A 17,938-nucleotide genomic window follows, 5' to 3' on the forward strand; every position below is an offset into this window, starting at 1 on the left:
TCCGCCCGGGGGAGGCGACCGCTACGGCCGGCAGGGGCGCGCCCCCTCTCCGCCTCCCCCTCCGACCCGGGGGAAGAGCGGAGAGCAGCGCGGAGAGCAGCGCGGAGCTGCCGTGGGCTCCGCAGGGGCCGGGCCTCAGGGAGCAGCTCGGCGGCGGGAGCCGCACCGCCCCCACCCCCGCCCGCGCCGCCACGTTTCCCGCTCCCCGGCCGGAGGGGGAGAACTACAGCGCCCAGCGTGCCCCGCGCGCCCCGCCCCCGAGCGACCACTCCCCCGCGCCTCGGGGCGCGCGGGCACGCTGGGGCTGGTAGGCCGCCCCGCGGGCGCCCCGCGCGCCGCCTGCCGGGAGCCGTAGTCCTCGCGCGCGCGCCCCTGCAGCTCGCCCCACGCGCCGGGGCAGGGGAGGGCGCGCGCGGATCCGGAAGCGCGTTTGGAGTGGGGGAGGGGCGCGGCGCCTTGCCCCCGCCGGAGCGGGACGGCGCGGGCGGGGGCCGCCTCCCCCTCCCCCACCCCCTTCACCGCCCTCCCCTCAGCCCCGCCCCTCCCCCGCCCGCCCCCGCCGCCCCCCCCCCTCCCGCGCCACCTCCGCGGGGCGAGCTGGGTGCGCCTGTGCCTTTAAGCCCGGCCGGACGCCCGGCGCCCGGCGCCTGCGCAGAGAGGCCGTGACCTCGCTGCCTGTCGGCGCCGCCGGTGACTATTGGGGCGCCCGCAGCCCCCCCCCCCCCTCTGGCGGCAGCGCCAGGCTCCGGGCCCACTGCCGGGCCAGCGGCAGCGGGCGTTGCCATAGCGACACCCACCCCCCCACCCCCCCCCCCCCCCCCGCTGGGACGATGGAGGGGCCGGCGGAGAGGGGCGGCGGGCCCGGCGCCGAGGGCTCGGCGGGGGTGATCACGGAGATCCGGGCGCCGGGCCCGCGGCCGCTGCGGCTGCTGGAGTGGAAGGTGTCGGTGGGGGCGGCGGTGCAGATCGGGTCGGTGCTGGCGCTGTGCGCCCCCCTGCCGCCCGCCCCGCGCCCCGCCGCCGGCCCCGCCGCCCCGCCGCCCGCCGCCAGCGGCGCCAGCACCCGGCCGCAGCGGGCGGGCCCCGAGCGCAAGCTGAAAGCGGAGCGGCCCGGCGTGGTGCGGGAGCTGTGTGCGCGGCCCGGACAGGTCATCGCGCCCGGGTGAGTGCGGGGCCGGCGGCGGGGGGCGGCGGCGGCGATCAGCCCGGGGAGCCTGGTCCGGGACACGGGTTTCGCGCTGCTTCTGTGGGGGCCGGGCCCTGGTCCCCTGCCCGCCCTGCGGGGCGTCCGGAAGGACGGCGGCTTGCGCCCGGCCCGGCCCCGGGGCGCCGCGGGGAGCGGGTACCCGCTGGGGCCGTGCCGCCTGGGCGACCGGCGTTCCCCATCCCCTCCATGCCGGCGCGGGGTGGTGGGAAGGCGGCACTGCTTTCTCCTCAGCTCCCAGTGATCGCAGGCGCTAGCGAGGCGGTGTGTAACAGGAGCCTTGTCCCGTCCTTAAGCTCCGCTTCCCCTTCACGGCGGTGAGTGTGGGTCGTAAAGCCGTGCGTTGCTCCGGTCAGTGTCTCAGCCATGTCACTGCCGGCAGGGAAGGGCCCTTCCTCCGCAGCTCTGCGCTGGGTAACGTGCGGGAAGCAGCCGTGCGAGGAGGAGGAGGCCGGGGAGGTGCAAGAGATCATGCTCTAGTCCCTTGTTTCAGAGCTGAGTCTTTAGCTATGAGCTCTGCCTCAGAGCTGAGCATCCCCTTCACGTGTTTCTGGGTTCTCCAAAAACTGCTCTTACTGGTAAAGCTACTTGGAAATACTTTTTTCAGTTTGGCAGTTCACTGTCAGGTTGGTGCAAAACTCGGGTAGCGAAGGGATCATTTCCTGCCTGATAGGAGGAATTTTAATGGGAATCAGCGCTGCGGCAAGACATTTTTGAATTACTAGATACCATACATATAATATTGGCAGCCTAAATGCTTTTAATACTGTAGATGTTTTAACGTATAAGGCTTCACAAATATAAACGAGATGGTGTAATTTGAACTTTCAGAAGAGCAAGGGATTAAATGAGAGAGATTTTCCATAGTTTAACAATGGCTTCGTCTTGATAAGACTAGATGTTGGTCAACTTTTAAATTCTTAAATGGTTAATAGTTAGATTAGGCCTCTCAGATTTCTAGGTTAAATTGGGCTAATAGCTTGCTACTCTGTACTTCAAGCAGATTTTTTTTCTCAACAGGAAACCATTGAAACACTCTACTTCCTCTGTTTTATGACAGCAAGTTATTTTCTTTTATTGCAGTTCTCTTGATTTTTGGGTGGGTGCAGGCAGGCCTAAACCTTCTTGATTGAAAATCACCAGTATATGCAAAACATCTGTGTATGGGGGGTGCTCTCAAAGGTTCAGGAAAAAAACAATTTGATTCTTTTTTTTTATCAGTCAGTGATATAAGGTGCTACAGAGGAGATAAGCTGTGTTTTTCTTGCTACAAAAAGTATTATTCTTTCTGAGATAAGACTGTGGCTTTCCTTTCGTGCCACATCAGTGTTCTGCTGTTGCATCTGGTACAACATGGACAATCTTTTAATTTCTGATTTAGAAGAAAGGTACCATAAATGCTAGGTCAGACTAAAAACATCTTAAAAATACAGACTAAAATTTTAAAACACCATATGCGTGATGAAATTCATCTTGATAGTGCTGAGTAGAAGGGGAGATAACTTTATCTTGTTGTCTTTTCATTATGTTAGGTAAGCACTTGGGAGGAAAACCAAAACAAAAAAGATTTTAAATGGTAAATGTAAGCAACTTAAAATATGCTGGGTCTGATTTAGCAGCATTTTAGGTTTAGCTTTGCTCAGTGTAAACTTTAGGACTTGAATGCACCAATTTTTATACAATGCTTTTATTGGATTTGTCTAGTCTTGATTATAATTAGCAAGTCCTTGCTTTGAGACAATTAGAAAATAAATACTGTTCTTTATTACTGTTGTTCTTGGCTTCTAAAATATTTGTGTCTTATACCGCTAAAAGTTAGTTCTTGACCATTGCTAGACGTTACACTTCTGGAATTCTGACTTTTCAGCGTGCATTCTCTGTTGCATGCTGTAATGGTATTTACTAGGTGAATGTGAAAGAAAAGTTCAAGCGAAGAGGTAGAAGTATGACCTAAGGGTAGTAGAGCTGGTCAGCAGCTGGAGACATAACAGCATTTCTTTGGTCACTTAAAAGTTTTTTTTTTGGTGAGCTTTTAATCTCTTGCCTGTGGCTTCCCATTTTGTGGAAAGGAAATAATAACACTTCACTACCTATCAGCAATATTTAAATATATGTTAAGGTTGTGCAGTATTAAAATACAGATGTGATTAAGGTAGGTAACATAGCTGAAATTTATTCAGCATCTCCAGAAGATACACTTTTTTTTTAATCCAAACCATCCAGGGTGGTAGGTGCCATTTGCTGTCTTCAAAAAAGTGGTTTTGGTCAGTTTAGCCCCAAATTCTCTATAAACCGAAGATATGTGCAAATATTTGTCAGGCACTTAAACACTGTAGAAATACTGTTTCTATTCCAAATATTTTTCCTTTTCATTAGAACAGGAGAACATAAGTTGATTAAACCTTTTTATTTGAGGATAAATAATGTGACTGGCTAAGTTTTTTCTGTGTCAATTTGGTCATCATTATTTCTGAAAATAATGACATCTTTTAGCAAAAGTGTCTCCCTCTTAAGAAGATACATTTCTAATTTTTGGTTATTTTTCTTTTATAGCAGGCATGAGATGAAATCTTTCGATATATGAAAGTAATTTTCCACATATATACCACTTAATTTTCTTGTAGCTTGATTACCCACTTTTTGGCATTGACAGTGGTGTAAACTGTCCACAGGGGAGAGGATGGTATGGGGTGGGGGTGACAGCCCGAGGCAGGCGGGAGGTGGCTTTTGCTTATACTAGCAGAGGTAGGCTTGCATCAAATGTCAACCTAGGACTCGAGAGGAAGGTGTTTGACCTGTTAGGACTGTAAATAGCAGGGATGGCAGTAAGCAGTTAATGAAAGGTCTTTGATGTTAATGAACCATAATTTCTATGGGTGGCAGGAGCAACAAATAAAGTGTCAAAAACTGCTGCACTGCTCTGTGTATTATTAATGCCAGTTACCCATCAAGGTTAATCGTTCTGAAGCTGCTACAGATATGTCAGGATTCTGGGTTGGGTCAGTATTTTGTTTTATGTGAATATTTACATAAGCGTTTCTGATATGAAACGATTGTCCCCTTTCAGGCCCTAGTGATGGGATAGACTACTGAAAGTCTTTTGTTTGGCTCACATTAGTAGAGTCTTCCAAAATATTTATTACCTGTACGTTTAAACTGGGTATCTTTGTGTCTTACTACATAGCTTTAATAGCTAAAACTTGCATTCTTCTACAGAATATAAAGTATGTGAGTGGTGTAATAAAAATCTTGTTTAAACCTATCTGGATTCTAGTGAAGCAAAACTTGTTTTTTCTCTTTTTGGAGAAGATAGTAGGAAAGAAGTGGGAATTTGTTCTCTAAAACTGTAGGTTTTTATGTGTTGTTACTTGGCATTTTTTTGTATTGATTATATATTTTAAAAATATATCTACCTTTGGTTATCTAATGTCACAGAGCCTCAGGGCCTAGTTTACCACCCAAGATGAGGACACTTAACCCTGGACCCCAATATCTTTCATCTTACAGTCTTCAAGGGGAATAAAATGCTGATGAATTACAGTTTATTTTGAAGTGATGATACCTATAATAAATTAGAGGAAAAACAACTTGCTGTTTCAGTTAGACACAAATGTTTTTATAATATCCTGTCAAATATTTAATGAGCTTATTAGAGTCTACAAAAAAACCTCATTGCCAAACACTGAGGATTGTTGAATAACACTTAACAATCCCAGCTTACTACATCTCTCACCTAATTCCTTTTTACCCTTGGATTCATTCCATTATTTTTTTTTTTATAGTAAGTTTTGGTATGCATCTTTCCAACCTGTTTCCTGTGTATCTTCCCCCCCCCATTCCTTAGTATCACAATACTAAGGAAGCCTGCTTTTTAATGCATCTGTCTTGTGTTTGGTTGAATTTGATATTGAAAAAGATCCAAGTTCTAAATGAGGGATTTCCATCCTTCATTGCCTTCTTTTTCTCCTCTTCCTAGTTCTCTGGCACCTAACAGGTTGGGAGTTCACACTATAGCTAGTAGTGCTGAATGGTAGAGTACAAAGTCTCTTTTCTTTATGTGACTATCTGTTTTCACAAAACCTGTAGGAACTTCCTTATCTAAGAGAATCAAGCTGCTCAGTCAGGTTTGGTTGGAAACAGGCATCAGGCTCAGAAGTTACCAGTAGTGTGGTTATGGCAGCCTTCTGTCTGCAGTTCTTCTTGGTGCGGCTTCCTTAGGCCATGGTTTCATGATTGCTTCAGGCTAATACGAGAGTTGGCTGGAAGGGATGCTGACACTTCTGTGTGCCTCCATCTTGCATTGAGTTGGGTGTTGGAAATCATGTAGCTAAAGATGGCTTGGTCTCTCTCTTCTCCCCCCCCCCCCCCCCAATCCTTCCCACTCAGTCTCCTGTGAAATGGTCCATACTGATCAATTCCCTCATTTTGCTCAGTTGCTGCAACAGGAGTGTACTGTAGGGTGATTTATCCTTTCAGCAGTAGCCTGTATTTAGGTCAGATCAAAGTGGTTGTGTAAATGCCAGTAGAGTCAGTAGGGGGATAACTGACATGTTGACACCAGGAAATAACATTATTGAGGTTGTATATGTCCCATATGGCATTTTGTATGATAGTCTTTAGTAACACATTACTTTTATCCTTACAAGGTTTCTCTTAAACCAGGGGATTTTCTGCTCTCAGAGTTCTTACTATAAGTTGCTAATTTTACTTGAGCTCAAGGACTTTGCCACTGTATGTGAGCGTATGCAGAATCCCATGGGCCAGCAGACAGAGTGAGATAGCTCATGGGACTGTTTTATGCATCCCATTGTAGAACTACAAGCTGGTTATAGCTCTCTCTAAAAAATGTGTATGTTTGTAGATGTCTGTGCTGGAAATCGATTTTGCTTTTATACAAATTGTAATGGATTTTTATTTAATTGCTGTCTAGTTTCTTTACTGTATTTTTGAGCTTTACTTCAATACTAGAGTTGTTCAGAAAACCATGGTCTTTTTCAAAGGCAAATGTGCATGTTATTTCTTCTCTGAAACTGCTGCATGGGTTTTGTTAATTGTAAAACAAATAGTCTTCTGAAGAGAAAATGTATGGATAAAAATCCTGACTGGAGGACTGGAATGAGACCTTTAATTTTTGTGCTGCACAATACCTTGCCCTTTGAACTGGAAGGGATTGGAAAAGCTTAAGGAAGGAAGAGAGAGACAAGGCTTTTGCTTTGAATTGTCTTAAAAGTTTCTATCTTGACTTAAGAGGGTTTTTTTCCTTTGAGAAATCTTAGTAGTACAACTTGCATGCCTGCCTGGACCTTTCTGATTTGATGACTGTGTGTTTGGTGTTAACTTAAGGGCTGACCCTTGTAGGGATTGCAGCTGTTCAGATTTTAAAAGTCAGTCTTACCCAGTGGAAGACTCCCCTTAGGTAATTTGATAACCCAACATTTGAACTCACTAAATAAAAATTAATATGGGGTGATGGTATTGCAAATTCTTAAACATTACCAAAAGTATATAAAAATATTTCTAGTTGGGACTTTCTAGCCTGAAGGTTCAGTAAAGAGCTACCAGCCTTTCATTTTGAGGTCTCTTTTTGAGAATGATAATAGACAGTTCATTACAAGTTGTCACAAAATATTCTTATGAATATCTGTTTTATGTAGTTAAAAGTGTTAATTAAAGGTTAATCTGAGGTCTTCTAGCACATGTGGATAGTTGAATTTGCAGCAGTCACCTTTTAAAGTATATAGGGGAGCACGAAATGACTTCCTGGAAAGCAGGTAGTATTGCAATACATGTTACAGTTCAAGGATCTTGATTATACATTTTGTCTAGATTTTGTTTTGCTGAACCTAGACCTATGGAATTGGAAATCTCACCCTTGGACTGTAGGGGAATGACAGATACTGTCACTAACAGGAGAGACTTGCCAGTCTTCAAAAGACTTTGGAAGATGGAAAGATTCCCCCTTTTTTGGTGTGGACAAGAAAGGGCTGCCGTATGTGACATTTACTGTGAAACTCGGGGAGAATTTCTTGCCATATTTTGTAGGATGTTACAATAGTGTTCAACAACCGTGTGTTTTCCTTCAGAATCTATATCCCTACTTCTAATGAACTGCTGCTTGTCCGAAAGGATGAACCATTGTTTCCAGTCAGTAGAAACTACTTCTGTTGGCCTCAGACTAGCCTGTTGCTGAGAAGAAATTAGCCAGAGTGAAATACATATGCCATTTGTGAGACCACACTGTATCTTTTCTGATGCTTTCTGAAACACTGGTCCTATTGGGGGAAAAAAGAAAGAAAGAAAAGTCAATATAAAAACCTATTTTTGAAACAAAGAGCAAACGTTTTGTGCTCTTTCCAATGCAATGGGAAGGGAATTTTTGGTTAGTCATCTGATGGGACTCAAATGATTTAGGTTCAGGGTAACTGGGCTGATGCTGGATGATTTGTACAAGATACCATTCATCGGAACCATCTAGATCCGAAGGACTTTTTTACTTTGTGCATTACTGTGTAAAATGTGGGAGTATGCCATGTAGATTACTTCTTACAAACACATCAATTTTTTATAATATGTCCTTTTTTAAGGAAAGGATGGGATATTGCCAGACCACTATGTCACTAATTAAAAAAAAAAAAAAAAAAATTGCTTTTCTACAAATGTTTTGAGAAAAACTGTAGAATAAGGCAGTGATGTAGACATTTAGAGTAGAACTGAATAATGCCCATTTGTTTGCATCGTAATGCTTCCTAGTTTAAAAATTACATCTAAAACTTTGCAGCATTCAGCTGGTGCATAAGGCAACAGGTCTCAGTCCAAGCTTAGTGGAGTGAACTGTGTGAATCCCCGTTCACAGGAGAGAGGGTGGGTGAGCGGTTCTAGCCAAGGAAGGCATCGCTAAACAAGAAGGGAACTTAATTAACTTTCCAGGTAACTTTACAGCTATTTTTAATACTGCCCCTTCATATGCTGAGCAGCCTTCTAAACTGTTGCACTCTGCTTTCAGAGTGTGCGTCGGGATTCTGAGCTCATTTGACACTGTTGGGTGTCCTGACAGCATGTGATGTCATGTTGCTGTTGCCAAATGTGGAGCTGCTGCTCCTTAGTTTGAATGCTGCTGCGTAACTTACGATGGTGTTGTTCATAATTGCTTTTAAGGGTGTTAAGAGTTATTAAATTTTCCTATATAAGTGCGTTCATTTGGCTTAACAGCAAGTCCCAGAGGAAACCATATGCAGAAGGTAGTGTCAAGATAAGTTTGCCACGGTATCCAAAAAGGGAAAGGAGGGGAGGAAGCTGTTAGACTTGAGGATTCTGCATCCTGTGGTAAGCCTCTTCCCATTTTATTTATTGTTTGAAAGTAGCAGACAAAGGGACCATGATTGCTTAAGTGTCTTGTTCTAATGGAGAAGGTGATGAAATGTTTGGAGAAAGTGTAATGTTCTCTGTTAATAGATGCGGCTTTCTAAGGCAGAGAGGGAGAGATCACAGGATCCTCCCAGATTTCTTAAGCACAAGAAGAAGCAAAAAACACGTAGCTAGCTTTGCCAGCTGTGTGCTTGTCAAACTGTCTCTTTCTCAGTCATCTTTCTCTGCTTTGGTGTCCAGGCTGTTTTGGTGTTCATCTGTAGCTGTTTCTCTAGATGTGGGCCTGCAGGTGCAGAAGGCAAACCAAATTTGTTCAGGTAATCACAGGTTACCCCCACAGATCTTGGCTGGGGGTAGGAGGAATGCAGTGGTAAGCTGATCTGAGATAAGGGGAAATTATGTGCCTTTACCTGAAGGAGAGGTGGGGGATTTGAGAAGGTATACACCTGAAAAGAACAAAAAGGAGTCAGAGATGGGATTAGTCCAAGACTACTGTCACTTGGCTTTGCAGCAGTTCGGCTGTGATGACCATTCTTTAGTAACTGATGTGAAAGTTGAAGTGTGGTTTGAGAAAACTGCAGTTTTAGGTTAATTATTGCTCTGTCAATTAGAAAGATATACAGTCACCACTCTGCCACTTCAACTTTTTGGATAAATGCCGATTAGGTTGGCAGTGTTCATCGTATATATGTGTATATATATGCCATGTATAGATTTGGATGACTTAGATTTTTTTTGATCCTGCTGTCAGATGGATGTTACTGAACCGATGAACTTGTCTTGAAGTGCATGTGCTAAAAAGCTACACTTAGTGGTTTAGAAAATGGATCCTGGGATAATATAAGCTTTGTAAAAATGTTTCCTCTGAAAGCTGCAAGTAGATTTTCTTAGGAGCTGTACCATGCTTCATTCTTGCCTTGCCAGCTTTTTTTCTCTCTGAGTGAAGTAGTTTCCTTTTTTTTAAACCCATATCACTTATTCCTTTTGCCCTGTGATTCTTACACAAGCAGGTGCTGATGGCAGTGGATTCATGAAATGCTAAGAGAGGGGAAATCATAAAAAACTAAACACCTTCTTTAGTGTAACAATGAAAATCCTGGGTATTCATATTAAAACCACAGGTACGGTTCACTGTTTTTAAATTTGGACATGTTCTTAAAGCTACTATGTTTTAACTATTTCAGAACATCTTTTATACCCTGCATAATTCTTACTTTTCTAAGATGTGTTATGTGGTAGAAAGAAGTTGGCTGTGATATGTGTTATGTTTCCAGCTCTAACTGGCATTAATTAGACTATTGCCGTGATGTTTGTGTGTAGATTTTGCAAACACCTCTTAGAGATGCTGTCAACTGTTTGAAGTCCCGTGGGGCTTTTCCAATAATGTTTCTATAGTTGGTATAAAGTTCTGATGTTAAATGTAGTCAAGGAGTCAAAGAACGTGTGTTCATTTTTGATTTCACTGTTACTACCTCAAGTGATAGTCATCTCATCGGTTAAGAAAATGTAACCTCTGTGTGAACACACAAGTAATTTTCCAATCTTTCTGGCCCTGCGCTGTTAGATGCAGTTCCTCAACTCTCAACTGGAGTTGTGCTGCAAGTATTTGGGGGGTGCTGCGTGACTGCTAATGCTGCAGTCGGAGAGAGGTGGCAATAGAAACGCAAATGCATAAAACAGTAATGTCAGTAGTTGACAGTAATGATTGGGGATGGATGGACTCAAGAACCGTTTGCTGCTTTAGTGAATTACTGAGACGTGACAGCCTATTTTCTTCTGTTATTGTTAGAAGTACCACTTAATACTAAAGAAACACGTTAGAAAGACGTGCGCTCTTAACTGTGTACTTTTGAATTTGTTCTGTACGAACTTCATTGTTTTGAGGCAGTTTTATGTAAAAATATGGAGAACTATATTCTTACCTTTAAAAAAAAAAGTAGTTTTGAATACTCCCAAATAATAAGATTTTAGTTAAAAATGTTGTAAATAAAATAAAAGAACATTCTAAATCATCTTTGAAAGATTTACTAGATTTTATGTAAAGGGCAATGCAAACTCATTTGCTTTTTTTTGTACGTTTTTATTGTACATTGTTAACTTTTAACAGTGGCTTTTTGAAACATGTAAGAAGCTGCCCATAGATGTGTGCGTGGAAGGTGAGAGAGGGTTACCTCCTTCCTTGTAATGCCAAACTCTTCTCCAGAAATAAATGGAAATGCTTCTTAAAGGCTTGCAAATCATGGAAATAGGCATCTTTTGGATTATAAATAAATTATAAATAAAATAAATTATAAATTATAAATAAAATCCAGAAACTCTGGGCCTAAGTTTCTCTTGGCATTGATGACCTACGTCTAAACCTGAGCAGGTGTCTTGCCTGAAAAGTAGAAGAAAAATGACTTCAGCTTTTCTGTTCTAAAGCGTTTTGAAGTTCACACACATTTTAACTCATAGTTGTGAATAGTTTGTGCTTAACAGGGGAAAAAAAAAAATCTCAAGGCCCCATTAGCTATGGAGAGTTGAGATGATGCCTTGAAGTGTGATCTATGCTTTCTATGGGCTACTGCTCGCAGCAGTTGTTATTATATAGTTGTTGTAATTACAAATGTGTCTTTACCCTGATGTCTGCATCATGCTAGGATAGGGCATGGGTTTTTTGGGTTTTATCAAAATGGCTGACTTGATTGGGTGAGGCCTTTGGGACTCACACATATTTGAAATACAGCCTTCTCTGCTTGCTTGTTCTTGAGTGTAAGTCACTTGGCTTCTGTAGACAACTGATGAGACAAGTTTCTTGCAACATCTGGAAGAGGCTGTAGGCCATGGGTTGCGTGTAGCAGCAAGGGCCATGTGTACTTGTCATCCTTGGTATTTTTAATCAATTATTCAAGGACTCGCTCTGCTTCACAGATATTGATGAGGGTTAAATAAATAAATCCAATGGTTAAATATCTAAGGAATTACTTACATGTTGATTTCAAGGTGATTAAGGCTTTGAAAAATCCTTGCTATGAAACTGGAGTCCTATGTAACAGAGGCTGTGGTTTGATGTAAATTGGGCTTGAGGGCTCTTTGTAGTGGTTCTAAATGCTGCAGCCACATACCACAAAATGTTGTTCTGGTATAAGCTAACAAAAACGTCAGTGTTTCACAAATTTGAGTAAATTAAACTGTAGAATCAGGCTTTAAGTTGAATCAGACTTCATCTGTCTGCCATTCTAGTCTTACAATAGCTAAAAGGTTGTGTACTCGTATTTGTTCTAGATCAGTTGATTGATTCAATAATGGTTGGTATTAACAGTCATTGATCTGAGATGTGTTCATTTGGTATTTTTACCCCTTGACGATTTGCCAATAACACCCCCTTGAGCGTGCTGCAGAACCTGGGTGGGGGCTTTTGTTTACCTGTACACCAGAATCTTTTTGCTGCATTAATATGGTTTTACATCTTCTAACACTAATTGCAAGGGCATATGGCATCAGCGTGAGGACAGCTGCTTTAAGTGATCACAGTGACAACTTGGGGTATGTGACTCTTGTGGTATTTGATGTCTTCCTTTATCCCAAACTGATCTGAGGAAACCCAGCAATCTCTTGGCTTTTGACAGATAGCTGTGAGATACAAGCAAGTGCAGGGCAGTAGCTTCATCTTGTAACTTTTGTCTATTTTCCCATTCATACATTTGGAAAATTGCACTATATTTTCTATGCCAGTGCATGGTTCCTTGAAAGAGACTTTGTTAAGATAATAAATAAAACTTATGTCTCCATGCCATGGAGACGTGTTCAAGCTAGTCTTGAACAGATAGGTAAGATAAATGCTAATGAAGTGGCCTGGTTACTGTGGGGAGAAAATGTGAGTTGTTGAAGCTGCCTCTGTCCTCCCCCAGTCTTAGCCCTGTTTGTAAAAACATTTGCACCATTGATCTCTTCCCATCAGTCACCCGTGCTGGTCTCCTCTATCAGCTGCTTTGACTCTGTAAACCCGGCTGCAAACCTGGATGGGGCTGGTCAGTTCCACCTTCCAAGGTACTGAAATAGTCCTTTCTGGAAGTGCCAAAGGAGGGGGTGGGCTTTGCAAGGAAACATGAGGGTGGGGAAAAAAGAAAGTAAGCCGTTGCCTTTCTTTGGCAGCAAGCCATTGGAGCAGTTGCCTCTGGAAGTGGAGCCAAGCTGTAATAGAAGGCCATGGCTAATGTACACTCAAGTTGGACTAGTTCTGAATAACTAAGATAACCTATCTGTTACCGTGTTATGCTGGGTACCCTTAAGGTACAACTCTTGAGTTTTCTTCAGTAAAGCTATCTCGTGGCCATTGTACTTGTGTGCTGCAGCTGGCTGACACCCCCCCCCCCCCCCACTGGCTGCAGGTAGGCGTTCTCCTCCATGATAAGCTAGCTCAAGAAGTTCTTGCTCCTGTCCTGCTGTAACTCCTGCACTTGCTGCCATCATTCTTCGCTGCTGGAAGTGTTAGATCATGCTGAAAAAGCAGATTTAAAAAATAATAAAACCTTTAAGGGTTCTTGCTTTTTGTTTGTAGTGGGTTCACTCCAGTGATCCATTTCACTGGTTGCTACAACTGAGGAGTGGCAAGTTGTAGCATAGATGTGAGAACTTTATGTGCTGGTTTCCCACTGTAATTAACCTACTGGGAACCACAGCCATGGTTGTGCTTGATACAAAGTTCTTACATTTGGAGTCAGCACTAATGACCAGGCCTTAGAATTAGCAAAGGCATTGACTTTCTCTGTTAATAAAAGCAAAATGTTCATATTGGATTTCATGAAAGCTTTCCTTTTTTTTTTTTTCTTTCCCATGCTGCTGATTGAAAGCAGATATTGTTAAAAGACTTGTTTTAGAAACAGTCAAAATGTGGAAGTGTGGAAGTGCTGGGAGAACAGTGACAGGCTTATGGTCGTCTGCATCCTGAGGCTGTTAGTAAATGTCTGTCCCTATCCATGAAAACTGCAACAAAAATAAAATTTTGCTATAATGGCACACCTAGTAACTCTGTTTCTTGTTTACAAGCACATCTGGAAAGAATGCGAGTAAGATCCTAGAGTGGGTTTCCTTATTTACTTGTTCAAGTTTCACTTAAATCCCGTTGTATTTTGTTACTTAAAAGTAACTGTGTGGGCAGTTTGCTGTCCTGTTGCAGTCCTTTGACTATCAGGGTGGGTATTGGAATGATCTATCCCGTCCACGGCCACCCCCCAAAAAAATGTGTGCCTTTCACAGCCCAACGGCTCTTCCCCAGTGCCTGGCTCACCTGCACAGTTGTGACAGCTTGTAAAACTGGAAAAAGATTTGCATCTTTTGTGGCAGTTTTCCTTGGAACGTTATTGTTGAAGTAGCCGATGAGCTCTGCTTATCACCAAGTGGGTCCTGGAGAAGTTTGGGGAGGAAGAGGAAGATGCTGTTAATGCTGCCAGCAGTAGCATGTATTGTAATTCTTCACATTGGGGGTGGGTGGGAAATCTGTTTCTTCTCTCCAGAAATGGAGTAGGGAGTGGCTCTGTTCTTTTAAGCAGGTTTCACTCATGACCCAGAGAAGAGAACAAGCAGAAACCTGAACCCCTGTTTGGTATATGCAGCCATTTAAAAATAGACATGCACACTTTGATTCAGCTTGCTCTTGTCTGATAATTGTCTTGGATCTTGGCCATTATATTTTGAAAATTCCTCACTTCTCAGTAAAAGGAGTGTTTCCAGTTCTGAAATTCACAAAAGTAATTTTACTTGAGTTCCATGCTTGTTCTTTCACGGTATATTCCTTTTTTGTAATTAAAGCATATGTGCTAAAATTTAAGTGAGTAAAATATTTAAGTATGCTTAAGCTTTAGTAGAGTTCAGGCCTTCTTTCTGCAGCATTAAGTAGTATGTGGGTTGTCTGCATCTTCCCCTGGAAGAAGTCTGCTTAAGATTCTGACAGTTGTACTTGAAACTTGACCAGCTTGGTTGTATAGTGCTCAGAAGTTCGCCGGTGCTCTGGAGTTCTTCCTCTGTCCTTTGGGTTAAACATCATTGAAGAGAACAGTATGACAGAGGCCTTGGTATCATGTCCTTTTTATCTTTAGCAAGCATCATAAAATTATTTGTTCTGGTCCTATTTAAATGTGCAGGGGCAGAACTGATATTTAGCAGTACTGTTTGGTATGTGATAGGGTATAGAGATGCTGTTTAGGAACAATATCGATGAATAATTTAGAACTCTAATTTTCTTGTAAGAATCTCTGCTCTGCTGAAATCAAAAGGATGAGATGATGTGTATCTATACATGAGTGGCAACTCTTGCATGTCCTAATTTGAATCATACCTCAGCGCAGGAGTATACCAGCTCCTCCTGTCGCATTCCTGGAGTGTGACATTACCTCAGATGCAAAGTAGAGAATGCCTGAAGATATTTTGGCTTCTAAGCTGGCATCAGAAGACTTTTTTCCTGAACTATTGAAAACCAGTTAAATTGTGGTAAAAACTTAGTCATGGTAAACTCTTATGTACGTTTCTGTAGCTCATACTGTGGGGTTTTTTTGGCCTTTTAGGTGTCTGTGTAATGTCAGGTTCATACACTGAGCACAGGTGGAAGATGAGCAATTCTGACAGTCCTTAGTGTGAATTGGTAGCCTAAAAAGGAGGAGCTTAGTGATGAATCAAGGGAAAAGACAGCAAGACAGACATACTGTCAAGGAGGGGAGAAGAAGAGTCAAATGAAGTAATGCAAACGTAGAAGGATGAGAGGAGAACTAAATGATCAAACAATGAATTGCCAATAGTGAAGGGCCACAAAAATAGCTTGTCTCTTGTGCAGTTCTTGTGCAAAACCAGAGTGACTAACTATTATTTGTTTTCCGTGAAATGCATACCATGTTTAAAAAAGGAGATCTAAAATGCTTACACTGGAAGAGGAGGTATAATTTCCAAGCAGATGATGACTGCCAGTGAGAAGGGAATAGATCTGCACTTATTTATAAATGGGAATACTGGTAGTATGATGGCTTGTGAAGACTTAAATAAACCTGACCTGAATCTAGTTTTTACTCTCAAAGAGGAAGAAAATCCTTCAGCATGGGCATCAACTGCAGTTTTGTTAGTAGAGTCATCAGTCTTCTGGTCACTAAGAAACAAGTGACACACTGGAAGTAAGCAGTTGCAGGTGTCATTTGGAAAGTGGATTTCCTTTTGGAATTCCCAAATGCGTAATAGTCAAATATATGAATGAGAGATTTGAGCATGCGAAACAGTTTTCCTCCTGGTGCTGCCTGCTTATTGCAATGCAGATTTGAAGCCAAAGAGAAAACACTACAACCAGCTTATGAAAGAGCTTGGATTTTGGTTTTTTTTAGCTGCTTGACTTTTTTATTTTTCTAAAATATTAGAGAGATGCTGCAGCTCATGGTCACAGAGTTGGGGAAATTTTGTAGTAGTTGAACTATATCTTAGTCTGAAAGATCAACTCCTTCAACTGTATTGAAAAAAAATGGGAGAAGTCTCTTGTAATGACTGTTGAAGTAAGTGAGAGAAAATAAATTATTATATTTTCAAGACCCTGAATTTTGAGAACTGAATTTGAACAAAGGAGTACTTTAGTTGGATCATTCAACCGAAAAGCAGACTTTGTGTCTTCTAAGCAGTTTGGAATAGTAAATGTTGCACTTCTCTGCATTTCAAGCTCTAATTTCTGGTTTGTTTTAGCCATTGTTTGGAAGAAAGAATAAAATATCCTTTTGCATGTCTTTATTTTAAAATGTGGCAATCCAAGGCTTAAGGATCAAAGCTTTAAATATTTTTGTGAGAAGACTAAAGTGATATATGTTTCTGCCATGACACAAGAAAATAATAAAATAAGATGAAATCAGTATAGAACTCGTCCCCCTGTACTTGGCACTGGTGAGGCCGCACCTCAGATATTGTGTTCAGTTTTGGGCCCCTCACTACAAGAAAGACATTGAGGTGCTGGAGCATGTCCAAAGAAGGGCAACGAAGCTGGTGAAGGGTCTAGAGAACAAGGCTTATGAGGAGCGGCTGAGGCGACTGGGGTTGTTTAGTCTGGAGAAAAGGAGGCTCAAGAGAGACCTTATCGCTCTCTACAACTACCTGAAAGGAGGTTGTAGTGAGGTGGGTGTCAATCTCATTTTCCCAAGTAACAAGTGATAGGATGAGAGGAAACGGCCTCAAGTTGCACCAGGGGAGGTTTAGATTGGATATTAGGAAAAATTTCTTCACCGAAAGGGTTGGCAAGCGTTGGAACAGGCTGCCCAGGGAAGTGGTTGATTCACCATCCCTGGAGGTATTTAAGACGCGTAGATGTGGCACTTAGGGACATGGTTTAGTGGTGGACTTGGCAGTGTTAGGTTTGTGGTTGGACTTGATGATCTTAAAGGTCTTTTCAAACCTAAACGATTCTATGATTCTGAAGTTTCCATATTTGATTTTCATTACTGTGTAGCTCAGTAGCATATTAATGGAGAGTTGTATCTAATTGAATGTAAACTGTTTCTGGACAAACAATGCTTATTTTGTTAAGACACTGAACTTTGGTAAACTAAGGTTAGAAACTAACATCAGTATATGTTTTGGTGACTTTTAAAGGTGTGAAATTGAATAATTTGAATACTTGGTGTCTTTTTTGCCACGTTGGGGCAAAAGCATAAATCTTAGGGGGCTGGCACTCAAATCATAACCAGAAATTATTCTTTGAACTCTTTGAATCTGCAGTCATTAATCTAAGCGTCTCAAATCAGCCTGCAATAAATGGGATGCATATATCTTTTTCAGGGGTATCTTGGTGAGACTGGAAGGATGCAGCCATCCTGTTGTTATGAAAGGCTTGTGTGCAGAATGTGGCCAGGACTTGACTCAGTAAGTATTCTCACTCTTTCTTCCAACTTCTCCTTGCTTGTGATTAGGGATCCAAGCTCTTCCTTCTCTCTTTTACGTCTTTGCTTCTCCGTTCTGAGTCTTGGTAGTTGTGAATCATACCTATAAGGGTAACTGTGAAGTTGTAGATACTAGTAGGGAGGGAGAACAGTATTCATACTGCCTAACTGAAGTAGGTCTACTCAGAGTGCTCCTATAAGGAAAGTTGAGAGGAAGTTTCCTCTAAAAGTTAAATTTCAGCATAAAGCACTCTTTCACATTTGCTTTTTAAAAAAAAAAAAAATGTATCTATTGAGGTTGGCCCATGAAATTGTTGCTTAAAGTTGAGTGGTCTGAATATATTAATTCTTGATCACATTATTAATAGTGTAATCATTTAATAAAGTATAGTTCTTTACTGAAGAATTGCTGATTGTAGGCAGGAATCTGTGTTCCTTGTGGATAAAACCAACACATGAAGAGGAGGTAGGCAAGATCTGTGCCACTGTTGCA

At 42.5% G+C, this 17,938-nt stretch overlaps 1 protein-coding gene across 1 annotated transcript in view; it reads left to right on the plus strand.

The window, feature by feature from the left end:
• Positions 1-1,083: 1,083 nt before the first annotated feature.
• Positions 1,084-17,938, plus strand: part of CTDP1 (CTD phosphatase subunit 1) — a 115,728-nt gene continuing 98,873 nt past the window's right edge. Inside the window, 2 exon segments of the mRNA XM_050890840.1 lie at positions 1,084-1,162; positions 17,345-17,428. Of these exon segments, the coding sequence (XP_050746797.1) occupies positions 17,388-17,428 (41 nt within the window). The 5' untranslated portion in view covers positions 1,084-1,162; positions 17,345-17,387.

The sequence above is a fragment of the Gymnogyps californianus genome, chromosome 2 (genome assembly GCF_018139145.2).
Source record: "Gymnogyps californianus isolate 813 chromosome 2, ASM1813914v2, whole genome shotgun sequence".
In the NCBI taxonomy this organism is placed as follows: Eukaryota; Metazoa; Chordata; class Aves; order Accipitriformes; family Cathartidae; genus Gymnogyps; species Gymnogyps californianus.